The sequence below is a fragment of the Canis lupus genome, chromosome 28, assembly GCF_011100685.1.
Source record: "Canis lupus familiaris isolate Mischka breed German Shepherd chromosome 28, alternate assembly UU_Cfam_GSD_1.0, whole genome shotgun sequence".
NCBI classification, from domain to species: domain Eukaryota; kingdom Metazoa; phylum Chordata; class Mammalia; order Carnivora; family Canidae; genus Canis; species Canis lupus.
The window spans coordinates 13,072,417-13,099,210 of record NC_049249.1 but is presented as its reverse complement, the minus strand read 5'-3'; the positions used below and the strand labels follow the sequence as shown (position 1 = coordinate 13,099,210).

The window sequence follows — 26,794 nt, the reverse complement described above, 5'->3', positions numbered from 1 at the left end:
TTTATGTTGAGGTATTTTTTCATGTCTACAAATTTACTGTTTAATATGTAATGATGGGAGGAGCAGCCCTCGTGGCTCAGCGGTTTAGGGCCATCTTCAGCCCAGGGCCTGATCCTGGGGACCCGGGATCGAGTCCCACATCGGGCTCCCTGCATGGAGCCTGCTTTTCCCTCTGCCTGTGTCTCGGCGTCTCTTGTGAATAAATAAATAAAATCTTAAAAAAATATATGTAATGATAGGAAACAAATTAATTTTCTATCTGAAAGAAAACCAAGGGAGAAGGAGGAGCCACAATTTTAAGCAATAATGATAAACATTGTACCATTTTAAATCTAAAAGACAGGGATGCCTGGGTGGCTCAGGGATTGAGCATCTGCCTTTGGCTCAGGGCGTGGTCCCAGGGTCCCAGAATCAAGTCCCACATCAGGCTCCCCATGAGAAGTCTGCTTCTCCCTCTGCCTGTGTCTCTGCCTCACTCTCTATGTCTCTCATGAATAAATAAACAAAATCTTTTAAAAATAAATCAATAAAAATAAATCTTAAAGACAGCTCAACACTTGGAAAATTGAACGCAGAACTGAATATAAATCTTACAGCATCAAAAATAAATAAATAAATAAATCTTACAGCATCAAGTAATGTGACTAACAGAAATCCAGAGCCATAGGACTGCAAAGGGGCTTTTAGGAGAAGGGAGAGCTCACTTCATGCCATCCCTCAGTTTAAATAAAGCTTGTCCTTGCTCTTAGAATAAAATCTGAACTGCTTGCCAAATGAATGAGGTGTGTGCCACCTCCCTACTCTCCTTTCAGACATGTGGTCTCCCTGGTGTCCAAGCTCCTGCACTGGCTGGCTCTCTGGTCCTAAGGTCAGCCAATCATCACTGCTCTGAGCTTGCCTCAGCTTCACATCTGCCTGGACTGCTTGTTCTCTGGAGACTTCTTTGACTGCCTTTAATGATGCAAAGCTCAGGGATCCCTGGGTGGCGCAGCGGTTTGGCGCCTGCCTTTGGCCCAGGGCGCGATCCTGGAGGCCCGGGATCAAATCCCACGTCAGGCTCCTGGTGCATGGAGCCTGCTTCTCCCTCTGCCTGTGTCTCTGCCTCTCTCTCTGTGTGTGACTATCATAAATAAATGAAAAATTAAAAAAAAAATGATGCAAAGCTCAAATCAAATGTCACTTGCACATGGCAGGCCATCTCTGACCCCCAATCCAAATCAGCTACTCCAACCCACCCTAGTCTACCTTAGACCAGTCTATATTATCACATACTGTTTCATTTTCTTCATTGGTAAAACCTGAAAATGTCTCCATCACTATGTTTTCACTGTTTATTTTCTACTTCCTACACACACACACACACACACACACACACACAGACCATGAGAGCAGGATCTTGCCTGCCTTACTATCTAGCCCCATATCAGAGCTTGACACAAAACGTTCAATATGGGATCCCTGGGTGGCGGAGCTGTTTAGCGCCTGCCTTTGATCCAGGGTGCGATCCTGGAGACCTGGGATCGAATCCCACGGTGGGCTCCCGGTGCATGGAGCCTGCTTCTCCCTCTGCCTGTGTCTCTGCCTCTCTCTCTCTGTGACTATCATAAATAAATAAAAATTTAAAAAAAATACTAAAAAAACCAAAACATTCAATATATTCTTGTTGAATGAATAAATGAACAAACAAAGGACCAATCACAGCGTGGATTAGTTACCACCTAAAAGTGAAATACGTGGTTGAAAAACCTAACAGCATAACAATCACCATCCCTTAATGATTTCTATGCTTTTCTTTTTCTTTAGAACCACTATTTAGCAACTGTTATTTCATCTTATGAAGAGATATTTTTTGAAAGGTAAGCAATTCCTTTGGCTTTATTTCAACTTCTTTTTCTTCTGTTCAATATATTCAATATAGTAATTTTTTAAAAGCATAAAGGCTATAATCCCTTTTTTGTAAAAATTATTTGTATATTCTATCTGCACACTCATTCATTTAACAAACATTTATTGAGCACCTAGTATGTGCTAAGTATCATTCTAAGCATGGAGGAAAAGCAGTGAAACAGACAAGATAGTAATACTGACTTCACACAACTTACATCTTAGTAGTAGATACAACGAACAAAAAAAGGAACAACTAATTACATAATATGCCTTTAGGTAATGATAAGCATTATAAAGAGGAATCAAGTAGAGGAATAGAGAATGGAAAGGGGTGGCAGCCAGGAACTAGTTTAGGTAGGGAGGGAGATCAGGGCCAGCCTCTCTAAAAGTGGTGGTATTTGAGCATGAACTTAAATTTGTAGAGGGAAAAGCCACACGAAGATTTAGGAGAAGTGCATTCCAGGTGGGGAAAACAGCAAGTATAAAGGCCCTGGAGCAGAAATAAGCTTAGTATGTCCAAGGAATATAAAGGACAGTGTGACCATTGCTGATTGGGCCTTTACATGACATACAAGTTTTTTGTTAAGTATGGGGGACATCACTGAATTGTTTCGAGTTGGAAAGTAATTTGATTTGTGTTTTCAAAACTCTGGCTATGGTGTAGTTAATAAAACTAGTGGAGCAAAATTAGAAACAGGAAGAATATTCAAGGAGGCTATTGTCATTATCTAAACAAGAAACACATGGTGAAGCTATTGTCATCATTCAAGCAAGAAATATATGTCGCCTAGCCTAGGATGACAGTGGTCAAGGTGAGAGTAGTTTCCAGATACACTTCAAAGCAGAGTTCATGTAACTTGGTGACAGGAGGAGTAAGATAAAAAGAGGATTATGGATAAGTCCTAGGTTTTGCCTGAGAAATTGGATCAATCGTGGAATATTTGTCAGTTTGAGGAAGCAGAGGAGGGAAGGAGCAGATTTTGAGTCATTCTGATAGGACTGACTGTCACCAGTTGATAACAGGGATTATTCCTAGTTGATGGGGTTTGGGAGTAGCATTTTATTTTTATGCCTATTCTTTTCTATGTTTTCTACATTTTTATAACAAACAGATTTCCTTTTTACATAAGCAGATGAAGTAATTTTTAAGAAGAATTCTTTTCAAGGACCTTTAAGAACAGGAAGCCAAATTGGAGGCAGTTTCATAATATAACCAGGCCAATGTGATAGTGGCACTCTGGCATTGTAGAAAGCTTTGGAGTCAGAAAGCTAATTTAATCTTCAGATTTGCCAAATATAAGTTATATGATCTGGGAAAATTATTTAAATTTTAGGGGTTCTCATACATGCAAATGGGTTATAATGGTCCCTCAAGAAAGAATGAGGTAAAGGTTAGATGGGATTATGTGAGTAAGAGCATTGAATCATTCCATCAATCACTCACTCAAGTATTCAACCTATATCCAGATCTAGTTACTAGAGACACATCAGAAAATAAAAGAGACCACTTCTCTATCCATGAGGTATTTATATTTTTACAGGGAGAGAAGACAATTAAATATACAGTATGTCAGATATTAATAAGTGCATTGGGGAAATATTAAGAAGGGCAAGGGGAAAGGAAGTGCTGGGGGACTGAACTGGTTTCTCCTAATCCAGTTGATCCATTCTCATTTGGTGGCATTTGTGGACACAGTTTGCATTTGTAAGGCTCTGCTCTTGCAGGTTCAGAGACTGGAGGAGGTGGGTGGTAGTAGGCAGGAATGCCTAGTAGAAATCCTAGTGGAGAGTTGGAAATACAGTTCTAGAGTTCAGAGAAGTAGCATCAAGAGACAGAAATGTGAGAGTCATCACCTTATATTGGGATTTGTGTATGAGATCATCTGGGAATAAGTGCAGGTAAGGAAAAGAAATCCAGAAACAGTCCCTTGCAGACTCCACATGATTGGGAGGATAAGGAGAAATAACAAGCTCTTCCCTCTCAAAAATAGCCTCAAACACTCCACCATTTTCATTGGGTCAACATCTGCTCATTCAGATCTCAGATATGAGTTCATACATTATCATACATTATCTCCTTCCTTCATTCTTTAATTTAACTAGCATTTTGTCCAGATATTACATAGTAAACAGTAACTATCATTTTGCTCAGATATTACATAGTAAACAGTAAGATAGTTGGTCTTGGCCTTCACTGAGTTTACCTTCTACTGGGGGAGACAGACAATAAATAAATAAGCAAGAAATAAGCAAGATAATTAACAGACTGACAAGTGAAATTCTCTGATTAAAATAAATAGGAGAAAAAAAATAAATAGGAGATAAGACGAAGCATAACCAGGGGAGAACTGTTTATTTATTTATTTATTTTTTAATTTTTTAATTTATTTATGATAGTCACAGAGAGAGAGAGAGAGAGAGAGAGAGGCAGAGGCAGAGAAACAGGCAGAGGGAGAAGCAGGCTCCATGCACTGGGAGCCCTGACATGGGATTCGATCCCAGGTCTCCAGGATCACGCCCTGGGCCAAAGGCAGGCGCCAAACCGCTGCGCCACCCAGGGATCCCGGGAGAACTGTTTAGATGAGATGATCAGGGGAAGGTCCCCAGGTGACAAATTGCAAGAATATTCCAGCAAGGAGAATTGGGAAGGGCTTGGTGTCTCCTGAGGATTAACCTCCCTTACTCTCCACACTTGGCCAGGCTCTCTTCGCCTTGCTCTTTCATAACACTTGAAACCCAAATCTCCAAGAGTGCTTGCCAATGTGAATGGAGCTGGATGTGTGATTCATCTATAGGTCCAGCCCATGAATATTTATTTAGCAGGGTTAAATGACATTGAGATTGCTCTGCAGAAGCTCAGAGTTACTGATGCATGATAGAAAATTTACAACCAAGATAACTGGAGATGTGGGTTGAGAGCCCACAATGTCCCCCTTCTCTCTCTCTCTCTTTCCCACATTCCCTACTCCCTTTCTCCTTTGTTTAGCATCTAGAGAGAGTGACAGAAGGAAGAAGGATAGCTACTCCCCACCTTCCTACTTGATATGAATATCCTTCTACCTCTTCCCACTCCTTTGCAAGTTTTCATGTATTCCTTTATTTGCCCATATTTCCTTGGTGGGAACTTACTTCTCCTGCATATCTGTAGTCACTGGAATTGATTGAGTAGAATGTTGGGCTCACTGCCAGGGAAAGTGTGGAGTCCAGGCTCTCCTCCACTACTTAGTTATGTGACTCTGGGCAAATCCCACCTCTGGAATGGGAATTACTACACCCTCCTCCCCAGGCTGTTGTGGGGAATAAAGAACCAGTTAGTACCCTGTAAGGTAATGTAGAATTGTGAAATAATGGAGACTTCTTGGTCCAGGCAGGGACAGCTTTGAGGATACTGAGAACCCAGAAAGTAGGAAATGCCTAAAATTTGTCCACTTTCTCACATCTCATCACTGGGTCTCTGATCCTCCTACCTTTTGCTTTCACTCATAAGGACATTTGTGATTACACGGGGCCCACCTGGGTAATCCCTCTATCTCAAGATCAGCTGATAAACAACTTCAATTCCATCTGCAAACTTCATTGCACCTTGCCAATGTAACATCACATACTCCCAGATCCCAGAGATTAGGATGTAGACCTCTTTCGGGACCATTATTACACCTACCTCAGGGGAAAGACAGGACCCTCTGATCCACCTCAATTCCTGCATGCTCTCCCTGAACCTCCAAAGCTAAATTAGGTGACCCTGCTTAGTGCTCCCAAGTGGTTACATCAATCACATTTTCCCCAGTGTTGTGCTTGCTTATTTGTAGTTTTGAGGACAGAGACTGCCCTTTTTTGCTCTCAATTGTCTGTCACTTAACCAGAATGTATGCACCACATGGGCAGGAGTCTTTGTTGGTTTTATTCTAGATAAAAAATAATAATAGTAAAGCTGTTAGCCTTTAGTAGTAAAGTATATATATGTTGAGTGAATGAATTGTATAGCCATCATCTTGCATGGTCTCTAGCACAGAATAAGTGCTTCATGCTGCTGCTACTCTAGTAATACTGCTAATAATATGTATTGAGCCCTCACAATATGCCAGGCACTGTGCAAAAGGCCTTACATGCATTATCTTATCTGATCCACCCAACTCATGAGAGAGGAACTGTTTCTTCTCTATCCTATACAGAAGGAAACTGAAGTTTAGGGAAGTTTAATTAATTTGCCCGATGTCAAATGGCTTAAGAGGGAGTTGAACTTGTACTTAAAATCATATCCTTATGCATCAGGCTAAATGGGATAAGTTAGACAGAGAAAGACAAATACTGTAGATCTTACCTCTATGTGAAATCTAAAAAAATCCAAACTCATAGAAGCAGAGAATATAACGTGGTTGATAGTGGTTGGGGAGGTGGATAAAATGAGATGTTGGTCAAAGGATGCAAACTCCCAGCTGTAAAAAGAATAAGTTTGGGAGATCCAATGTACAGAACGGTGAGTGTAGTTAACGATCCTATATTATATACTTGAAAAGAGGGTATATCTTAAATATCCTCACCACATGCACACAGAAACACATAGATAATAGTGAATAGTGATAGAAGTGTTAACTGACCCTATTGTGGTAATCATTTTGCAACATATGCATGTATCGAATCACACCATTGTACGCCCTAAATGTACACAATGTTATATGTTAATTATATCTCATTAAAGCTGGAAACAATTTTTTAAAATATCATATCTCTCTAACACACAGGATCCTTCCACTTCTAGTTTTGGGAGGCATTGCATACACTCTGACTTTAGGGCACACATTCTGGTACTCGAAGTGGAATTTGGGGGAAGGAGTATCAACCTCAGCTTTGATATATAGAAGGTATTCCCTGTTTACAACAACCCAAAGTTCAAATAGACAAGGAGGGTACATTCCTCTTTTAGAGAATGAGGGTCATCTGTTTAGAATGAGTGAAGTCCCCATAATAACTAGATACATTTGCCAGAGAAACAGGAATTCTTTTATAGAGGAACAATTTGGGCTCTCTGAGGGCCACCAAGCCAAGCCTTCAGTAATTACAGTAGATATTGTCCTAGAGAAAGGGCCTAGTATGTGATAGCATTAGTAATGCCTTCACAGCCTTCTGTCTTGATTCACTACCTGGGGTGTCAGGATCTCATCAGAATACTAAGGGATTTAGCAAGGGTTGTAAGGCGGCAACCCTGTGGTACTACAGATTTGGTACTTATCTTAAGCTGACCCTCTGGACCATATCAGACTGGCCTATCTAAATAGCGTTCACCCAATGTATCTAAGAGGAAATTGTGATCTTTACTGACAGGTTATATAAGCATAGAATTTCCTTGGAAAAGTTTGCTAGAGATAGAGCAGCTGGATACAAAGGAAAAGTCAACAGTAGTTTCATTCGTTCATTCATTTAACAAGTGTGCACCTGTGCCAGGCTCTGGGTTAGAGGCTAACAATCATCCTGGAGAACAGGAACAGGGTGTCGGCAGGGCTACATTATGTCCTAACTGTAAGAGCTAGCACCATGGATGAGTACATAACAGGCAAAGCAATAAGACTGATTACAGTAGCAATTGCAAGGGGAAGTGAGGGAGTCCCAAGATTGGGAGCTGGGTTAAGGTGAAACAGCACGAGCAAAAAAGCAAGAAGGCAGGCAATGAGGGTATCCTCAGAAGACAGTAGGCAATGTGGCGAGGCTGTACTGGGTTGAGGAACAGGATGGCAAGTCACAACTGGGCCTGGTACAAAAGACCTGAAGACCAGGCTGAAGCACTTGTATTTTATACCATAGAACATGAAGATCCACTGAAACTTTGTTCTTTGAAAATAGGTGTAATTTATATACCATAAAACTCAGTCATTTTAAATGTATAACTCAGTGATGTCTAGCAAACTTACTGAGTTGTGTGATCATCACCATCATCCCGTTTTAGAACATCCTCATCATTCCAACCAGATGCCTCATGCGTTTGCTTTCTGTCTTTGTACGTTTACTTTTGCAGGACATTTCATATAAACAGAATCATATAATATGTGGTTTTTCATGTTGGTTTCTTTCACTTAGCGTAGTGTTTTTAGAGTCCATCCATGCATGCTACAGCGTTCAATCATATGGATATACCACATTTGATTTATCTATGGGTAGATAGATATTTGGTAGTTTCTATCTTTTGGGTAGTTTCTATCTTTTGGCTATTATAAATAAGACTGCTATAAACATTCTCATGTGCAAGTCTTTGTTCTCTTGGATAGGTACCCAGAGTGGACTTTTTGCCTATTTGGTAAATTTATAGTTAACTTTGGAGGGAGGGTCTTACGTCATTATTTTTATTTCTTTTTTTAAAAGCAGCTTTATTGAGATATAATTTGTATACCAAAAAATTTCCCTCCTTTAAATATACAATTCAATGAAGCTGTAAATCAATATATTTACAAACTTGTACAATCTAATTTCTATTTTGAATAATACTGCTATGAACATTCACATACAAATTTTTGTGTGGATGTATGTTTTCATTTTCTTGGGTAGATACATAGGGGTGAAATTACTGGGTCATGTAGTAAGTATATACTTAACATTTTAGGAAGCTACATAACTATTTTCCATAGTGTCTATAATATTTATTTTCCCATTGGAGGGTTCCAGTTTCTCCCTATTCTCACCAACACTTGTTATTGTGACTTTTTGACTATGGCCATTCTAGTGGGTATGAAGTAATATATCATTATGGTTTTATGTTGTATTTCCTTAAGACCAATAATGGTGACCATATTTAAGAGGTGCTTTATTATAAGCTCTTCATAGATCTACTTTGGTGAAATGTCTATTCAAATCTTTTGCCCACTTTTGAATTGGGTTGTTTGTTTTATTATTGTGTTGTAAGAGTTCTTGACATGTTCTGGATATAGTATCATATTTATGAATTTTAATTGTTTTCTCCCAGCCTGTGGCTCATCTTTTCATTTTCCCAATGATATCTGTTGAAAGATGTTTGAGGGGAAAGGAGACAAGACAGAGGTGTGCTTCAGAAAGAATCTGGCAGCAGTGTGTGGGATTGATTGAAACAGACAGAATCCTAACTAATACATCTCAAATTGTAATGTAGGGAATAAGCACAGGCCAAGTTTCTCAAAATTCTCTGGGAACCAAAGGGTTATAAGCAACTATTTATTGAAGCCTGTTTACAGTCCAGTTAATCAGTAAGCCAGAATCAGTGAAACTACCCATTCTGGGGGAGTACAAAAACCTTTCAAAAGGTTTCCCCAGATTAGAAGTAGTGATGGGGGAGGGGAGATGAGTGGCTATTCCAGAGCTACATAATTTCCAGCTTTGAACGGGACAATTCTGAACTTTCTTGTCAGGATCTGTCACACTGCTGTTTACTGGCAGGAAACTAGGAAGACCTGGTTCTTGGCCCTTAGATTTTGACTAGTTGTTGGGAGAGGTGGAGCCCATTTTAGTGGGTTTCTTTGAAAAAGCCTAGCAAGATGTCAGGCCTGCTCTTGGTCTCCTTCCACCTCCTCCTTCTCTTCAAGTTGGTCGCTCCAGTGACCTTTCGCCACCACCGTTATGATGACCTTGTGCGGACGCTGTACAAGGTGCACAACGAATGCCCGTACATCACGCGGGTTTACAGCATCGGGCGCAGTGTGAAGGGGAGACACCTCTACGTGCTGGAATTCAGCGACTACCCTGGCATCCACGAACCCTGTAAGCCCTGAGCAGTTCTTAGAGTGTATGGGGGCAGGACCCTTCCCTTACAAATCCAGTAATTGGGGTGGCTTCTGGGGAAGTCCATGGACCCTTCCACCTCTAAAGTGTCACCTCTTCCTCCAGCTGTGCTAAGTATCTCCCTGCTTAGCCCTCATACTGCCCCTGCTTCTGGGAAGCTGCAACCTCAATTCGGGCTGTAGTCTGTTGTTCCTTTAGAGGTTCTGTTTGCTCGAGACCTTGATGGTAAAAGGTGAGTCTTCTTCCCTACTCCCACCCTATCTCCTGCTTTCCCTCCCATTACTCTTCTTCCTTCCATGCTGTTATGCTATTTTTATCCAGTGCTTCAGGAGACACAAGCAGAAATAATTAGCTCTTCTCGTTCTGCCAGGAAACCTGGAAGGGTTTAGGGATATGTTTTGCGGAATGACAGTGTGATAGTATATGGGATCCTGGAAAAAGCCTGAGGTCTTGGGTATTAGTTTTATTCATTGGATTACCTTTTGTTTGTTTCTATTATAAAAGCAATCTGTGTTTAGATTAAAATAGAAATTAGATAAAGAAACAAGAACAAAATTCACCCATAATCCCACCACTCAGAGATAATCATTGTTAAACATATTGATGCATATCCTTCCAGACATTTTTGTATGCATGTTTAACAACCCCTCACATATTTTTTTAAATTGAATCATACTAGAACTACTTTTCTCATTTCTTAGTCTTTTATAAATAGCATCTGTGTCTGTAAATATATATCTATATATTCTTTAGCTGCATAATATTCCATTGCATGGTTGTATATAACTTTATTGATTGATAGACATTTCAGTTGCTTCTAATTTCTCACTTCTTTACTTACAGCAATTGTGACATCCAAATTATATCAGTTCCTCCTTCACCCTGTTAGCTTCATATCTCTTTCTTCCTTTCCCCTTCCACATCTGTCACACTAGCCAAACACCATCACAACATGCCTAAAACATTGCACTAGGCTCTTGTCTCTTCTAACTTCTACCTACCACCACTCTCTAAACCTTCCATTTAGCACACAGATGCCAGAATACTTTTCCCAAATATTCATAATAATCCTCTCATTCCCCTGCTTACAATCCTTCAGTGACCACCTCGCACCCAGTGGATCTTGCCTCTGACAGCTTCAAAATGTTACATAGCCAGTGGGGATGGGAGGGTGGAGTGGCACTGGCTCAAGGAAATCTATGCCATTAAATGAGAATAAGGACTTTGCTCTGAAGCCACACTTGCATAGAAAGCACCGTGCTTTTGGGACTGTGTGTTCATTGCAGAGTCTTGTGAGTGCTAGTGAACACTATAGGTTAGCCCCTCGCTCCCATGCTCCTTTCCACTGCCTAGCATTTAAGTCCTCCTTGGAGCTTTCTCATACTATTCTAGTCATGACTGACTTCTCTTCTCTGATGCCCTATAACTTAGCTGTTCATCCATTCACACATTCATTATTCATTCCACAAATATTACTGATTCCACAAAATCTACTATCTGCAAGCACTTTTGTAGACTCTGAATATACAACAGAGAATAAAAGAAAGATCCCTCCCTCAGGGGCCTTAATTCTAGTGGTCTAAGACTGGCTAAGTAATACATGTTGAATCAGATTAAAAAAAAAAAAGATGCTATAGGGAAAAATAGCCTTTAAAAGAGAGATAGCAGGGCAGCCCCAGTGGCCCAGTGGTTTAGCGCCACTTTCGGCCCAGGGTGTGATCCTGGAGACCCGGGATCGAGTCCCATGTCGGACTCCCTGCATGGAGCCTGCTTCTCCCTCTGCCTGTGTCTCTGCCTCTCTCTCTGTGTCTGTCATGAATAAATAACTAAAATATCAAAACATAAAATAAAATAAAATAAAATAAAATAAAAGAGAGATAGCAAATGCCAAAGTGGGGTGGGGGGATCATTGCTGATTTAGGAAAAACCTCCTTTGAGGTGGTTTTTGAGCATGTGATGGAGCATGCCATACTGTAACTGGGGAGGAAAATGTTTGTAGACAGAGGGAAAAGCAGGAGCATGCTTGGCATGTGTGAGGAATAGCAAGGAGGCCTCTGTGGCTCCAGCAGAATGAACAATGGGAAAGCAAGGTCAGAGCAGTATGGTTGGTGATAGGGATACTGGGCAGGAGATCATGTGGTGCCTTCTAAGCCTTTGTAAAGATTCTGGCTTTTAGAGTGAAGCGAGAAGCCACTGGAAGTTTTTGTTTTGTTTTGTTTTTTTAGACTATATTTATTTATTCATGAGAGACAAAGCAAGGCAGAGACATAGGCAGAGGGAGAAACAGTCTCCCTCAGGGGAGCCTGATGTGGGACCGGATCCTAGAATCATACCCTGAGCCGAAGGCAAACACTCAACCACTGAGCCACCCAGGCGTCCCAAACACTGGAAGGTTTTAGGCAGAAGAATGACATGACCTGACTTAGAATTTTTAAAAGAGCACTCAGAATAGGGATAAATTTGTAAAAGACCACTCAGACAGGAATCAGCAAACTATGCCTAAGGCCCAGTCCCCAGTTGAAGTAAGTAAGTTTCACTGAAACACAGCCATGCCCATTTTCTTTTTTTTTTAAGTAAATTCTACAGCCGAGATGGAGCTCAGGTTCATCCCCAGATCAAGAATCAAATGCACTGGGCCAGCCAGGCACCCCTGCACATTTGTTTTTGTATTGACTATGTCTGCCGTTGCTGGAAGAGTCAAGTAGCTACGACAGAAATAATGTAGCCCACAATACCAAAGTATTTACGATCTGACCCTTCACAGAAAAAGCTTGCTGACACCAGTGACAGGAGAATAGACTTAAGGGGTGGGGCATATGCAAGGGGTTCGGCAAAGAGATTTACTGTAACAACGAAGTGTCAGAATATGGGGCTTGAACCAAAATGATAGCAGGGTTTGTTATAAGAAGTGGTTTTATTCTGGATGAATAGAAAGTGGAGACAAAGAGTTTTATATTGAGCACCTTTAAGTGCAAGACATTATGCTAGGTTCTATAAGGCAGTGGTTCCCAGACTTTTGGATTTCACTTAAGTTTAAAATTTTTTATAAATTTTATTTAAATTCAATTTTCCAACATATAATATAACACCCAGTGCTCATCTCATCATGTGCCCTCCCTTAATGCCCATCACCTGGTTACACTTTCCCCCAACCACCTCCCCTCTGCAACCCTTTGTTTGTTTCCCAGAGTTAGGAGTATCTAATGGTTTGTCTAACAAGGAAATTTTTAATAAATAAGAAAAATTGGAGGGGACCAACAAAGGTTTTCCAGATTTTATTTTGCTGAACAAGGATGTTGAAGAATACTATCTGCTATCTGCTATTACCATCCTTTCCTAAAAGAAGGGATATTTTAACACCAAGGAAAGTAAGAAAGATATAATCTAAGATTAAAGAAATACTCTAAGATCTAAAAATATACATTATAGAAAATTCACTACACAATCCTTGTGGGTTATAGACATTCCTTTGGGAAAAGCTGCTATAGATATACTAAGATAAATACAGTGGATTGCATCCTAAGGAAAATTAAAATGTGCATACATTGCAAAGGCCAGGTCTAGTAAGGAAATGGAACATGGGCAAAATTAGGTAAAATTCAGAGTAGAAAATGTTAAGTACTAAAGGAAAGTTCAATAGCGAGTTTGCTCCTAGCAGGAAGAACCCAAAATGCCTTCTCAGAGTGACATTTGCATTGAGCCTAGAAAGATAGTGAGGAGGATTTGGAAATGTGGAGATGAAGAGGTACAGAATCAGAAAAATCATGGAGGCAGGAGAGTGTAAGGTAGAGGAGAAATCAAGTGACAAGAGCTTTTCTCCCTTTTAAAAAGAGTCAAGAATGATTTTCCTTAAGTGGTTCTAGAGGCTCTTTCTATGCCCTCAGTTCTTACTTTAATCGAACAGTTAGTATAGCCAAAGAGAAGACATAGGTAGATTCCTTCCTACTCTGTGCCTCCAGACATGGCATTCTCAGATATATTTTAGTTTCCTTAGTACCAGGAAAATTAAGTTTTCAACTGGGATGATTAGGAACTGTTATTCCATAACCTAGACTTTATACAAGCAGGTCTTGGGAAAACACCACTTTTACCCTGAAAAGATTTGTTTCTTTTTTTTTTTAATTTTATTTATTATTTATGATAGTCACACAGAGAGAGAGAGAGGCAGAGACATAGGCAGAGGGAGAAGCAGGTTCCATGCACCGGGAGCCCGACATGGGATTCGATCCCGAGTCTCCAGGATCGCGCCCTGGGCCAAAGGCAGGCGCCAAACCGCTGCGCCACCCAGGGATCCCCAAAAGATTTGTTTCTGAGAAACATCAAGCTACCATAAATGCCACCTGGGCTTCCACTTCCATCTTACTAACGAGATGACCTCCAAGAAATTATGCAACTGCCTCTGTACCTCCCTTCTTCTGAGGCTAATACTGCCTTCTTCATGGATTTTCTGTGAAGACTGAGTAATGAACACAGTAGTTCAATGGCATGAATTTCTGTAGATTCACAATTGTAATTTGTTCAAAAGGGCCTCAGGGATCACTGGAAAAGACCCAATGGAAACGTAAATTTTCATTTTTTCATTACGGAAAAAGAGGGAAAAGGTCCCTCTGCAAGGTTAGGAATCCTTGGCACTTGCAAGCCTTCCCCCATCTTCTCTCTTTGTGCGTGTTCTCGCACTTGCAGTGGAACCGGAGGTCAAGTACGTGGGGAACATGCACGGCAACGAGGTGCTGGGCCGTGAGTTGCTGCTACAGCTGGCAGAGTTCCTGTGCGAGGAGTTCCGGAATGGGAACCAGCGCATCGTGCGGCTGGTGGAGGGCACGCGCGTGCACATCCTGCCATCCATGAACCCTGACGGCTACGAGGTGGCCGTGGCGCAGGTACTGAGCCCCCAGGCGGGGAGGCCCTGTGCACAGCAGAGCCCTCTGATGAGTCCTCTAGGTCCCGCTGTCAACGCCGCCGTGTGGAATAGAGAAAAAGCCGGTGGAACTACAACACGGCGCCGAGACTGGGGTTCAGCCCAGTGGCAGCTTAGGCAGTGAATGTGGGCTCCCCCTGAGCTTCGTTCCCTCAACACCTTTCCAGCTGACTTCCCAGTTTTATTGTGAGGATCAGTTGAGGCAGTATCAGGGACAGCGCTTCATAAACTGGGAAATAACCGGTGTGAAGGGCTCTTGCCTCAATTTTTAGCTTCAAACCCTAAATACTCTTCTCCCTCCCACACTACACTTCCATTTGCATTTGGGGGGAGGGGGGGAATAGAACCTGCTTGTTCCAGAATTGCACCATCGGGGGCTAATTCTAGATTCTTCATGCTTTGGGTTATATTTCTATTTTTTACTGAGGTATTGACATACCATATTAGTTTCTGGTGTACAACATAGTGATTGGACATTTGTATACTTTGCTAAGCGAATACTATATTTCTGTATGGCTTTTTCCTCTACTTGTATAGTAGTCAGCTTTTTAATAATTTTAGAATTACATTGTGCAGGGGTATATGGGCTTTTATTTTATTTTCTGACATAAATTCAAAATGCCAGTGTGACGTTTTTGTGACTGTGCATCAGAATCATAGATGAAGATTTTTTAAAATACATATTCCTAGGTCCCCCACCCACCCAATCTGCTAAATTAGAATTTTTCCAGGGTGAAGCCAGGCACCTGCCTTACACAATGGATATGTTCCTTTAAAAGCTGTTCTCCAGTTTTCCCACTGCAGTGTCGTTAATGTGCACCTTTCTGATTTGCCAGTGGGGGAACAAAGCTTTCTTTTCTCATTTGTTGAGTTGTTTTGGCCAGAAGCTGTAGATTACAAGGGTCAAATTTGTGTTTCATTCAACATCTTGGCTCCATACCTCCTCTGCCTCAACTTACCTCCCCAGCTCTATCCTCGAGTAGGTTTAAAATGGGATGGACCAAAAGGACAGGTATTGCATGGTTCCACTTGTATGGGACAGAGTGGTCATATTCATGGAATCAGGGAATGGAGGGAAGTTGACAGTGACTGGGAGGAGGGGAAATGGGTAGTTACTAATGAAGGTATATGAAGTTTTGGATGAGTAGGCTAGATAAGTTCTGGAGACCAGCTGTACAACATTGTACATATAGTCAAAAATACTGTATTGTACATTTAAAGTTTTGTTAAGAGGGTAGATCTCATCTTGAGTGTTCTTACCACAACAAAATACATTTTTAAAAAAGTAATGTAGTGAAATCTAGTCTTAAAAATGAAAAAAAATTGCAAGACTATCTCAAATAAACATTTTTAAATTGGAATAGAGGCATTAACGTCTTGAGACTTGAGTTTCCAAAGTAGCAGGAATATTTGAAAGATATGTGGGGGAATACCTACAGCCTGGCTGCTTTCCTTCTATTGGCCTTTCCCAATATCCCATTGGGCAAACTGGAGAACATCAAACTTGTTCACATCTTTTGTGGAATGAGGTGGGGTGGGAGAAAGTGGGGAAAATCATGGACAGCCTTCTAAATCCTAGAGCCATCTCGGGGGAGCCAGTCACCTTGCTCAGCTGTATACTTGTTCAGAAGGAGCAACTCTTGAACCTGAGCCCAAGAGAGGACCCATCAGGTTCTCAAACTCCCAGAGCTACCTGCCATACTCAGAGGAAACCTGTCTGCATGGCTTCACAGGGAAGACCTGCCTGGCCACCAAACTTTAATGCTACCTGTAGGTAAAATAGAATAATTTCCCCTTTCCCCACCCCATGAACAATTTCCAAATCTCAGTCCCTAGAACCTGTGCATATGTTATGTTACATGGCAAGGGAGAATTACGGTTGCAGATGGAATTAGGGTTGCTAATCATCTGACTTCATAATATCCTGGACTGTTTGGATGGGTCAAGTGTAATCAATCGCAGGGGTCCTTTAAATGTGAAAAAGGAAAGCAGAAGGTCACAGAGAGATCTGAGGATGTCATACTTCTGGTCTTGAAGAGGAAAGAAGGGACCATGATGAGCCAAGGAATGTGGGTGGCCTCTAGAAGCTGGAAAAATCAGGAGATGGGTTCCCTTAGAGACCTCAGAAGGAACACAGCCCTGTTGACACCTTTATTTTAGTCTTGTGAAACCCATTTCAGTCTTCTGACCTCCAAAACTATAAGGTAATGAGCTTGTGTTGTTTTAAGCGACTAAGTATGTGGTAATTTGTTACAGAGGGAATAGGAAACCAGTATACCACCTACCCTGTTTATGGGCAATTTCTATTAAGGAAACTCCTGACCTGCCAACCTAATGACCTGGTGTGAGTGGTAAATCAACTGATAAGTAAATTAACATAGCTGTTAATATGGACAATTATGAGCTACATTGATTTGAATAAGCAAGTAGTGAAAAACTCCTGGAAATGTAATGAAAATCATTATCTCATAGAAACGAACAACCAAATTCCCAGTTGAAAAATAATATAAATGTTTTCCCTCAAAACAGAATTAATATAGGGAACTTAAGGTAACTTAAATAAATATTATGTTCTCAATGAGATATAAAGTGGTATTATACAATTGCACAGAACTTTGCAATTGTACAAAATTCTTTCTTAGCCAGTGTTTCAGTTGATTTTTGTAACACTGTGGGGAAAATGCATGAAGCAGTAATGATATTCATCCCTGTTTTACAACTCACACAGCAAGTAATCAAATATGAGCAGAATGACATGAGAAATAGAGAAATCTAAGAACAATAAATATTTTTTAAAGATATGAATGTGGGAGTACATCTGTGACTTTTTAGCTGCCCAACATCCATCCAGTCACCCCACTTCCAGGAGCTACCACCAATTTGAGCTCTACTCTCTCAGTCTACAGGGCTCCAGTGGACACTATTCCCCTTCTCCAATGCTATACAAAGTATTAAATGAAATTTTAGTTTTGTGAGGGCCTTTGAACAATCTCTATTCTACTGCTTTATGTATTTTAATTATATATATATATATATATATATATATATCCCCATATATATTATGAATTTCTAGAAGGCTGGTATAACGTCTCATCATCTCTTTTTCTAGTGCCTTCAGAGGGTTTCGAGTAGAGATGGGCTTAAATAAATGTTGATTGGCTAAAAGGATGAATGAATGAGTGAATACATGACCAAATAAATGATACAATTTGAAGTGTGAGCAGAGGAAGAAGACCCAGGAAGTTGATACAGCAGAGAAGAAAAATAAACAAGGACCCTAAATTTAAAAAATAAAGGGGTTGGGGGTGGTTTCCGTGGTGTATCTGCTTTGCTGAAAAAGTTAAATATAGACTTAAATTATAACCAGCAGTTCCTCTAATAGGTATCTACCTAGGAGAAATTAAAACATACATCCATACAAAGACGTGTATGTGAATGCTCATAGCAACATTATTCACAATAGCCAAAAAGTAGAAATAATCCAAATGTCCATGTGTGGGGTTGAATAGTATCCCCCCAAAATTCATGTCTACCTGGAACTCCTGGCTGTGACCTTATTAGGAAATCGGGTCTTTATATATGCACTCAAGTTGAGGTGAAATCATACTGGATTGGGGTGACTAACTCAAATATGACTGGTGTCCTTAGAAGAAAAAAGAAATCTATACAGAGTCACACAGGGGGGAGAAGACCTTAAAAGATGAGAGTAGAAATTGGAGCAATGCATCTAGAGCTGAGGGATGCCAAGAATGGCCAGCAGCCACCAGAGGCTGGAAGAGACCAAGAAGAATCTTCCTCTAGAGCTTTTGGAGCATATGACCCTGCTGACATCTTGATTTCAGACTTCTAGCCTCTGGAACTGTGAGAGAATGAATTTCTATTGTGATAAACCACCTAGTGTATGTAATTTGTTACAACTTACAGCGGCTCTAGGATATAGGGCTATATAATCATCTCTTAATTGGTGAATAGATGAAATACAGTAAATCCATATAATGGAATATTAATCAGACATAAAAAGGAATGATGTATGGATACATGCTGCAACATGGAGGAACCTCAAAAACATTATGCCCAGTGATAAAGGCCAAATATGTAATGTATGATCCCTCTTACTGACATGGCCATAAAAGGCAACTCTATGGAGAGAGAAAGTGATGTCCCAGGGCTAGACTAAAAATGAGGAATGACTAGATAGGCATAGATTTCTTTTCAGGGTGTTAGAAATCTTCCTAAGTTACATTGTGTTGATGCTCACACAACTTTTGTCATCAGGGACTAACAATTCATTGAGTTGTACACTTAAAATGGGTGAATCTTGTGGTATGTAAATTATATCTCAATAAAGCTATATTAAAAAATAGGGGTTCCCATTATCCTGAAATGCCCTGCTCTTTTTTAAAAAATATTTTATTTTATCTGTTTTGTTTTTTAAAGATTTTATTTATCTATGCATGAGAGGCATAGAGAGAGAGGCAGAGATACAGGCAGAGGGAGGAACAGGCTCCATGCAGGGAGCCTGACATGGGACTCGATCCCGGTTCTCCAGGATCACACCCCGGGGCCGAAGGTGGCGCTAAACCGCTGGGCCACTGGGGCTGCCCTATTTTATTTATTCTGACAGAGAGAGAGAGCACAAGCAGGAGAACAGCAGTGGGAGAGGGAGTAGCAGACTCTCTGCTGAGCAAGGAGCCCAATGTAGGGCTCAATCCCAGGACCCCAGGATCATGACCTGAGCCAAAGGCAGACACTTAACCGACTAAGCCACCCAGGCACCTGTGAAATACTCCACTCTTGTTAGAGCTTCTCCTGGGATCTCTACCATCAGCATGTGGTCTACAGGGAAACTTGAACCATGCCATGGGGACTTTGGATAAATTAAAGAAGAAAATGCTACATCATTTGATAGATTAAGCTAATGCCCAAAAATACTATGCAGTGTTCTTCCACTATAAGATTCAGCCTGAAACCTTCCTTTTTCATTTCTTCATTTTCCCACTAGGGCGCAGACAGTTCTGGGTATCTGGTTGGCAGGAACAATGCAAACGGAGTGGACCTAAACCGCAACTTCCCGGATCTTAACACCTACATCTACTACAATGAGAAACACGGAGGCCCTAACCACCACTTGCCTCTTCCAGACAACTGGAAAAGTCAGGTAGGAGACAAATTTGCATGCAGAAGCAGGTAAATCACCATCTGGAATTTCTTCTAGCAATCTTCACATTAATTAAACAGGCAAGAATGAAGCATTAATTCAGCTCTGTGTTAATCTGTCCAGAGCAGTAAGAACTGTATCTTCCACTCTTTGTATCCATTTTCTCTCCTAGCAAAAATCCCCTCATGGTGCACAGGCTGTTTGATGTTAGTGGCCATGATAGTAAAGTGAAAGTGGTATTATACAATTGCACAGAACTTTGCAATTGTACAAAATTCTTTCTTAGCCAGTGTTTCAGTTGATTTTTGTAACACTGTGGGGAAAATGCATGAAGCAGTAATGATATTCATCCCTGTTTTACAACTCGCACAGCAAGTAATTGAAGGACTCAGGATTAAAACCAGGTCTTCTGACTCCTAAGCCAATATTCTTTCTAGTGCATTGTAATGTCAACAGAGGACTCTAGTATTCTATAAGGAAATTTCTCCTACATGTGATGAACTATGTGCTCACCAACAATTAGCTATAGAAGGAGGTTCGGGGGGATCCCTGGGTGGCGCAGCGGTTTAGCGCCTGCCTTTGGCCCAGGGCATGATCCTGGAGACCCGGGATCAAATCCCACATCGGGCTCCTGGTGCATGGAGCCTGCTTCTCCCTCTGCCTGTGTCTCTGCCTCTCTCTCTCTCTCTGTGACTATCATACATAAATAAATAAAAATTAAAAAAAAAGAAGGAGGTTCAGGGAGTTCTGGCTCTCCAACCATGCTACCCCTCTTCAAACCAATCTCTCTCTCCCTTTTTAAAATAGACTTTATTTATTTTTATCTAACAAGAAGCCGTAATTTTATTAATGATATAAACAGAAAATTTCAAACCAAGCTACAGTTACTCTTTTTGAAACACCCAAAAAAAGGTCCTCCATTTTCAGATGGTTACATTGTTTATTCTGTGATAGCATTACTGCTGTTCTTCAGGCTTGGACTGCCTTTGCTCCTGACACATTTGCTTGTGATATGACCGGTTCTATGTCCTTAACCTCTATACCTGTTTGATCAACCTCTTCCTCTTCACTCTCCTCTTATATGGTTGGAATCTGTGTGTTTTCTTGACTGTTTGAAACAGCTTCACCTTGAACTTTGAGTTTCTCAGCAGCTGCTAGTTGCACTTGCTGAGAGAAGTCCTCGGTAATAGACTTTATTTTTTAGAGCACTTTTAGATTCACAGCAAAACTCAGGGGGAAGTAGAGTTCCCCCATACCCCCTGCTTCCCATTATTAACTTCTCCCACCAGAGTGGTAATTTGTGACAGTTGAGGAACTACAATGACTCATCATCACCCAAGTCCATAATTTACATTAATGTTCACTCTTCATGTTGTACGTTCTATAGGTTTTGATGAATGGATCATGGCATTTGTCCACCGTTATAGTATCACACAAAACAGTTCCACTCACTGCCCTAAATGCTCTCCTTTTAGCTATTTTGTATATTGAGATTTCAAATGTGATTTCATTTTGAAAAAGAGTCCATCCACTTAACTTTTTTAAACCATCAGGCAGAAGACCAAAATTTTCCCTTCTATGCTTCTTATATCCAGGAAGATACTCTTTGTTGTATTCAGACACGCAATCTTCTCAGGCCACTTCCTGACAAACTCTTTTGGATATGGGCATTTGGCACCTCTGGTTGCAGCTTCACTGCCAGGCCCTCATCTCTCCACAGGTGGAACCTGAGACCCAGGCTGTGATCCATTGGATCCGCTCCTTCAACTTTGTTCTTTCGGCCAATCTCCATGGAGGGGCAGTGGTGGCCAATTACCCATATGACAAGTCCCTTGAGCATCGGGTCCGAGGGTTCCGCCGCACTGCCAATAGCCCCACGCCCGACGACAAGCTTTTCCAGAAGGTATGCAGAATGGCAGCTTGTCTGGCCAGAGGCACCTGGGGCTCAGGAAAGTATTTGAGGGGTCTAATGTATGACTATATTATAGTTATAGTTATGGTGATATGAATATATTAATGAAAAATAGATTATGTACATAAAGAAATGTTTACATAGGGGGGACGCCTGGGTGGCTCAGTGGTTGAGCGTCTGTCTTTGGCTCAGGGTGTGATCCTGGGGTTCCAGAATCAAGTCCCACGTTGGGCTCCCTGCATGGAGCCTGCTTCTCCCTCTGCCTGTATCTCTGCCTCTCTCTCTCTGTGTCTCTCATGAATAAATAAATAAAATTAAAAAAAGAAGTGTTTACATAATAGTTCAAAACAGCAGGAGAATAAAAAGAACAGATTATTTTATAGTTTATACATTATTAGCAAGTATGGCTAATATAACAATTAACATTAATTATTAATTGATCAATTAATGAATTTCATAGAGTAACACTAGTTATTGCTTTGCAAAGCAAATACATTATTATATTTTTTCCTCCAGTAATCTCATTTTTTCCACTGTTGTAAAGTAGTAATGAAAGAGAATTAAAGGGGATCCCTGGGTGGCTCAGCGGTTCAGCGCCTGCCTTTGGCCCAGGGTGTGATCCTGGAGTCCCGGGATCGAGTCCCACATCGGGCTCCCGGGATGGAGCCTGCTTCTCCCTCTGCCTGTGTCTCTGCCTCCTCTCTCTCTCTCTATGTCTATCATGAATGAATAAATAAATAAAATCTTTTAAAAAAAAAAGAATTGAAGAGATTCCGCATATATTCCTCTCCTCCCTGTATATAATACTGGACCCTATATATAATTTTTTCTATACATACCTATGATAAAGTTTAATTTATTAATTAGGCACAGTAATAATAACTAATAATAAAATAGAGCAATTTTAACAATATACCATAATAAAGGTTATGTGAATATGGCCTGTCTTTCAAAATATCTTACTGTAGGGGCACCTAGGTGGCTCAGTCAATTGAACATCGGACTCTTGGTTTCTGTTCTCAGCCCCTAGTCTGAGGATTCTCTCTTTCCCTCTCCATCTGCCCCTCCCCCTACATGTAGGCGTGCTTGTGCTCTCTCATGTTCTCTCCAAAATAAATAAACAAATTTTTAAAAAAAATCTTACTGTACTGTATTCACCCTTCTTGTGATGATATGAGATGATAAAATGCCTACACGGTGAGATGAAGTGAGGTGAATGACGTAGGCACTGTGACCTAGCGTTAGGCTACTACTGACCTTCTGACATATTGTCAGAAGGATCATCTGCTTCCAGACTACAGTTGACCATGAGTAACTGAAACCACAGAGGGCAAAACCGTGGGTAAGGGTAAGGGACTACTGAAATTCTTTGCATGGCAAAGGCCTATCTTGTTCCTTTGTTTTCTTTCATAAAACTAAGCTTGCCGTCCTTGTTCTTGTAGTGGTGAGTATCCCACCTGTCATAAAACTCAGCTAGAAAATGGTATACGTAGAAAGGAGTTTATATATCATCTAGTGTCACCCCTCACTTTCACTTGAAGAAATTTATTCTTAAGATAGTGGAAAAATCAGAATACAGCTCTTCTAACTCTAGTCCTCCACGCATGCCCCCCACACACACATGCATGTGCTCACACACACCATCTTCCTATGCCTGCTGGTATTTTCTTTCACTAAAGTAATCAGTTGTTTATACATAGTGAGGTTTCGTGGTGTCACCCTACTTCTGAGTATGAGCAGTGCCGTATGAGTTGGGAATACTCAGGTCATTTTCCACCTGCTCTACCTACAGCTGGCCAAGATATACTCCTATGCACATGGATGGATGCACCAAGGTTGGAACTGTGGGGATTACTTCCCAGATGGCATCACCAATGGGGCTTCCTGGTATTCTCTCAGCAAGGGTAAGAAGAGTCCTGGGTGCAACAGTGCTGCAAGCTGAAGTGGAATAGGGTTCATCTCTCTTTCTAAATTATCATTTTTCTCAGGAAAACAACAGGAATACCATAGAATTTTGCATTCAAGTAGAGATCTGAGAAATGGAGAACTCTTAAGTTGGCATTTAATGTCATCTTGTGATTCTTTAAAATGAAGGTAGGGACACCTTGTGGTCCTTTAAAACTGGTGGTTTACCTAGTAGATTAGGGCATAGGAGGGAAATAATGAAGTCAAATGATGATTAAGACTGTGACTGTAAGGGTAAATTGGGTTGAAACCCAGCTTGCCCATTTACCAGTTATGTGGCTTCAGGGTAATTACTTAACCTCTCTGTACTTTGTTTTCTCATCTGTGCTTTAAGAATAATAATACTTGCAAGGGCCTGGGTGTCTCTGTCAGTTAAGGATCTGACTCTTAATTTTGGCTCGGTTGTGATCTCAAGGTTGTGAGATTGAGCCCCACATTGGGTTGCATGCTGGAGCCTGTGTAAGATTCTCTCTTTTTCCCTCTCCCTCCCATGCTCTCAGGAAGGGAGGAAGGAAGGAGGAAGGAAGGAAGGAAGGAGGAAGGAAGGAAGGAAGGAAGGAAGGAAGGAAGGAAGGAAGGAAATACTTGCATCGTAATTTTGATGTGAACATTAAATTTAAAAATTACATAAAGCATTTGGAAATGCCTGGCTTATTAATGTTAGGATCTTTTTTTAAAGATTATTTATTAGAGAGAGAGAGAAAGAACACTAGCAGGGAAGGGTGAGAGGCAGAAAGAGGCAGAGAATCTCAAGTAGACTCTGCACTGAGCACGACGCCCAACCTAGGGCTTAATCTCACAACCCTGAAGTCATGACCTAAGCCAAAATCAGAAGTCAGATGCTTAACCAATTGAGCCGCCCAGGTGCCCTAATTATTAGGGTCTTTTTAAAAAAGACTATTTATTCATTTGAGAGAGTGAGAGCTAGAGTACAAGCGGGGGGGGGGGGGGCAGAGGGAGAGGGAGAAGCAGACTCCCCGCTGAGGGGGAAGCCTGACTCAGGCTTGAGCCCAGGACCTCAGGATCATGACCTGAGCCAAAGGCAGATGCTTAACTGACTGAGCCACCCAGACACCCCTATTGGGATCTTTTCTAAGTAGCGTTGAGCTATATGCCTTACATAGCAACAGATGACCAAAGGAGCTAGCCTAGGCATCAACAGTTTCCCTGCTATGTGCTTGCTTTCTGTAGCCTGCCTGCCCGTCTCCTTTGAGCCTGAGTTTGCCATTGACATTGACCATTGACAGCATAACAGAAACCCCCAGCAAGAGGTTTCTGTCTCTCTTTCTTGAGACTTCCCCAATACTGAAGGCCTTCCCCAACATTGGGGTTCACTGTTTATGAACTTTTGTAGATTGGGAACCTAAAGATAGGAAAAATGCTGAAGCAGAAAGTCAGGTTCTTTTAGGCATCAGGTTTTAGAAGCTATCTCTCCCATCCTTTCAAATATGACCTGGACAGAAAGATTACTAACAGAAAGCTCACTGTTAAGAGCTGAGCTAGGGCAGCCCGGGTGGCTCTGTGGTTTAGCGCCTGCCTTTGGCCCAGGGTGAGATCCTGGAGTCCCTGAATCGAGTCCCACGACAGGCTCCCTGCATGGAGCCTGCTTCTCCCTCTGTCTCTGCCTCTCTCTCTCTCTCTCTCCCTCTCTCTCTCTCTCTGTGTGTGTGTGTGTGTGTCTCATGAATAAATAAATAAAAGCTTTAAAAAAAAAAGAGCTGAGCTGATGGCTGGTTTTATGAAGAGTAGGGAAGAGGAAGGTTAGGGAGTCACCATGTACTGGGAGGTGATAGACATCTTGTGGCTGAAAACTTGCTTAAACACAAAGTGAGGAGATTTTGTTGAACTTTATCATCTTTATTATTATTATTATTTAGTTTGCATTAGGAAACCAATAGGTCCTTCCCCCGATTTAAAATATGAAATCTACTTTTCCAAATTGTACTTGTTTCTCCCTCCCCCTTCCCATCATCTGGGAAAGCATGGTCCAAGAAGTAGGGGGTGGATCTTACCCCATACCTACTGAAACTTAAGCTAAGGAGGCCTAGCAACTTGTATTGGCTGGAAGACACAGCCTTCTAGATTATTCTGTTGCAGAGAGCGATCCAGCATAAGAGGTACAATTCTCCAACTTTCCTCATTCTATAGCAGCCACTTATGCTCATCAGCTTAGAGCAGGTAAAGTTGATTAGATGAATACTTTTTAACCCAAATACACTTGTGATATAAATACCACTCTAATAAATCAGGAACATATTTTTTAAATCATTAACTCAGAAGCTAAAAACAGACAAGCCTTAGATGGAAGAAAATTCCAGCTGCCTTCTGCTTTCTTAGGGGCCCATTTTTCTGGGTTAACTGTTCTCAGGTTAGTGCTGTTTTCTCAGATAGGAGGAGGAATGTGAAAGCAAGATATTCATCTTATCTCTAACCCCCAAGATCTGAAGAACATCATCATCCAAAGAGAAGATCTGTCCCTCTAGAAGCAGCACACTTGGCAAGTCTATTATCAAGGCACCACTAACAAGCAGACTTTGGAAATGCTATGAGGGTCAAGAAGTGAATTTAAGGGATGAAATGAGGAAGAGAGGATGGGGGTGACAAAAGGGAATTTGTAAAGAGACAACATTACAGAATTGGGGAAAGATTTTATGGAGAGAAATAAATGGAGACCTAGAGGTAGAATAGAAGGTCATGGAGGGGGAAGCAAAGAAATTATGATCATGGAGAGTTGTGGTGGGGCATTGGTGGGATGCTGGTTCTACAAATCTGCCACTGCCCTCTTCCCCTTAGGAATGCAAGACTTTAACTATCTTCATACCAACTGTTTTGAGATCACGCTGGAACTGAGTTGCAACAAGTTTCCTCGCCAAGAGGAATTACAGCGTGAGTGGCTGGGTAATCGAGAAGCCCTAATCCAATTCTTAGAACAGGTAAAATCCCATTCTTGAATTTTCCTGGTCATGGAAAGAGAACTGTTTTCTCATGATGGGCAAGGAATTTTGTGAGACTCAGTTCTGACTTTTACTTTGACTCCATACCATATACCTGGGCTGCTTTTACCAATCAGATTTATTCATTCAACATTATTAAGCAATTACCTGTCAGAAGGGGTACTATTTATTGGGGGGTTATGGGCAAACATATAAGGCTTATATGCCAATATAGACCTTATATTTTAGTGAGGAGATATATACAATAAGCAAAATAATAA

At 41.1% G+C, this 26,794-nt stretch overlaps 1 protein-coding gene across 4 annotated transcripts in view; it reads left to right on the top strand.

Annotated features, from left to right (window-relative positions):
• The first annotated feature begins 1,819 nt into the window (after positions 1-1,819).
• Positions 1,820-26,794, top strand: part of CPN1 (carboxypeptidase N subunit 1) — a 33,653-nt gene continuing 8,678 nt past the window's right edge. The window contains exons 1-7 of one of the 4 annotated variants that reach the window (XM_038578511.1): positions 9,457-9,606; positions 9,733-9,859; positions 14,311-14,507; positions 19,548-19,703; positions 21,424-21,606; positions 23,408-23,519; positions 26,374-26,513. In XM_038578511.1, coding sequence (XP_038434439.1) covers positions 9,850-9,859; positions 14,311-14,507; positions 19,548-19,703; positions 21,424-21,606; positions 23,408-23,519; positions 26,374-26,513 — 798 coding nt within the window. In that variant the 5' untranslated portion in view covers positions 9,457-9,606; positions 9,733-9,849. Of the gene's footprint in view, positions 1,857-9,045; positions 9,607-9,732; positions 9,860-14,310; positions 14,508-19,547; positions 19,704-21,423; positions 21,607-23,407; positions 23,520-26,373; positions 26,514-26,794 lie in introns of those variants that run through there. The other 3 variants (XM_038578510.1, XM_038578508.1, XM_038578509.1) reach the window with 3 other exon arrangements.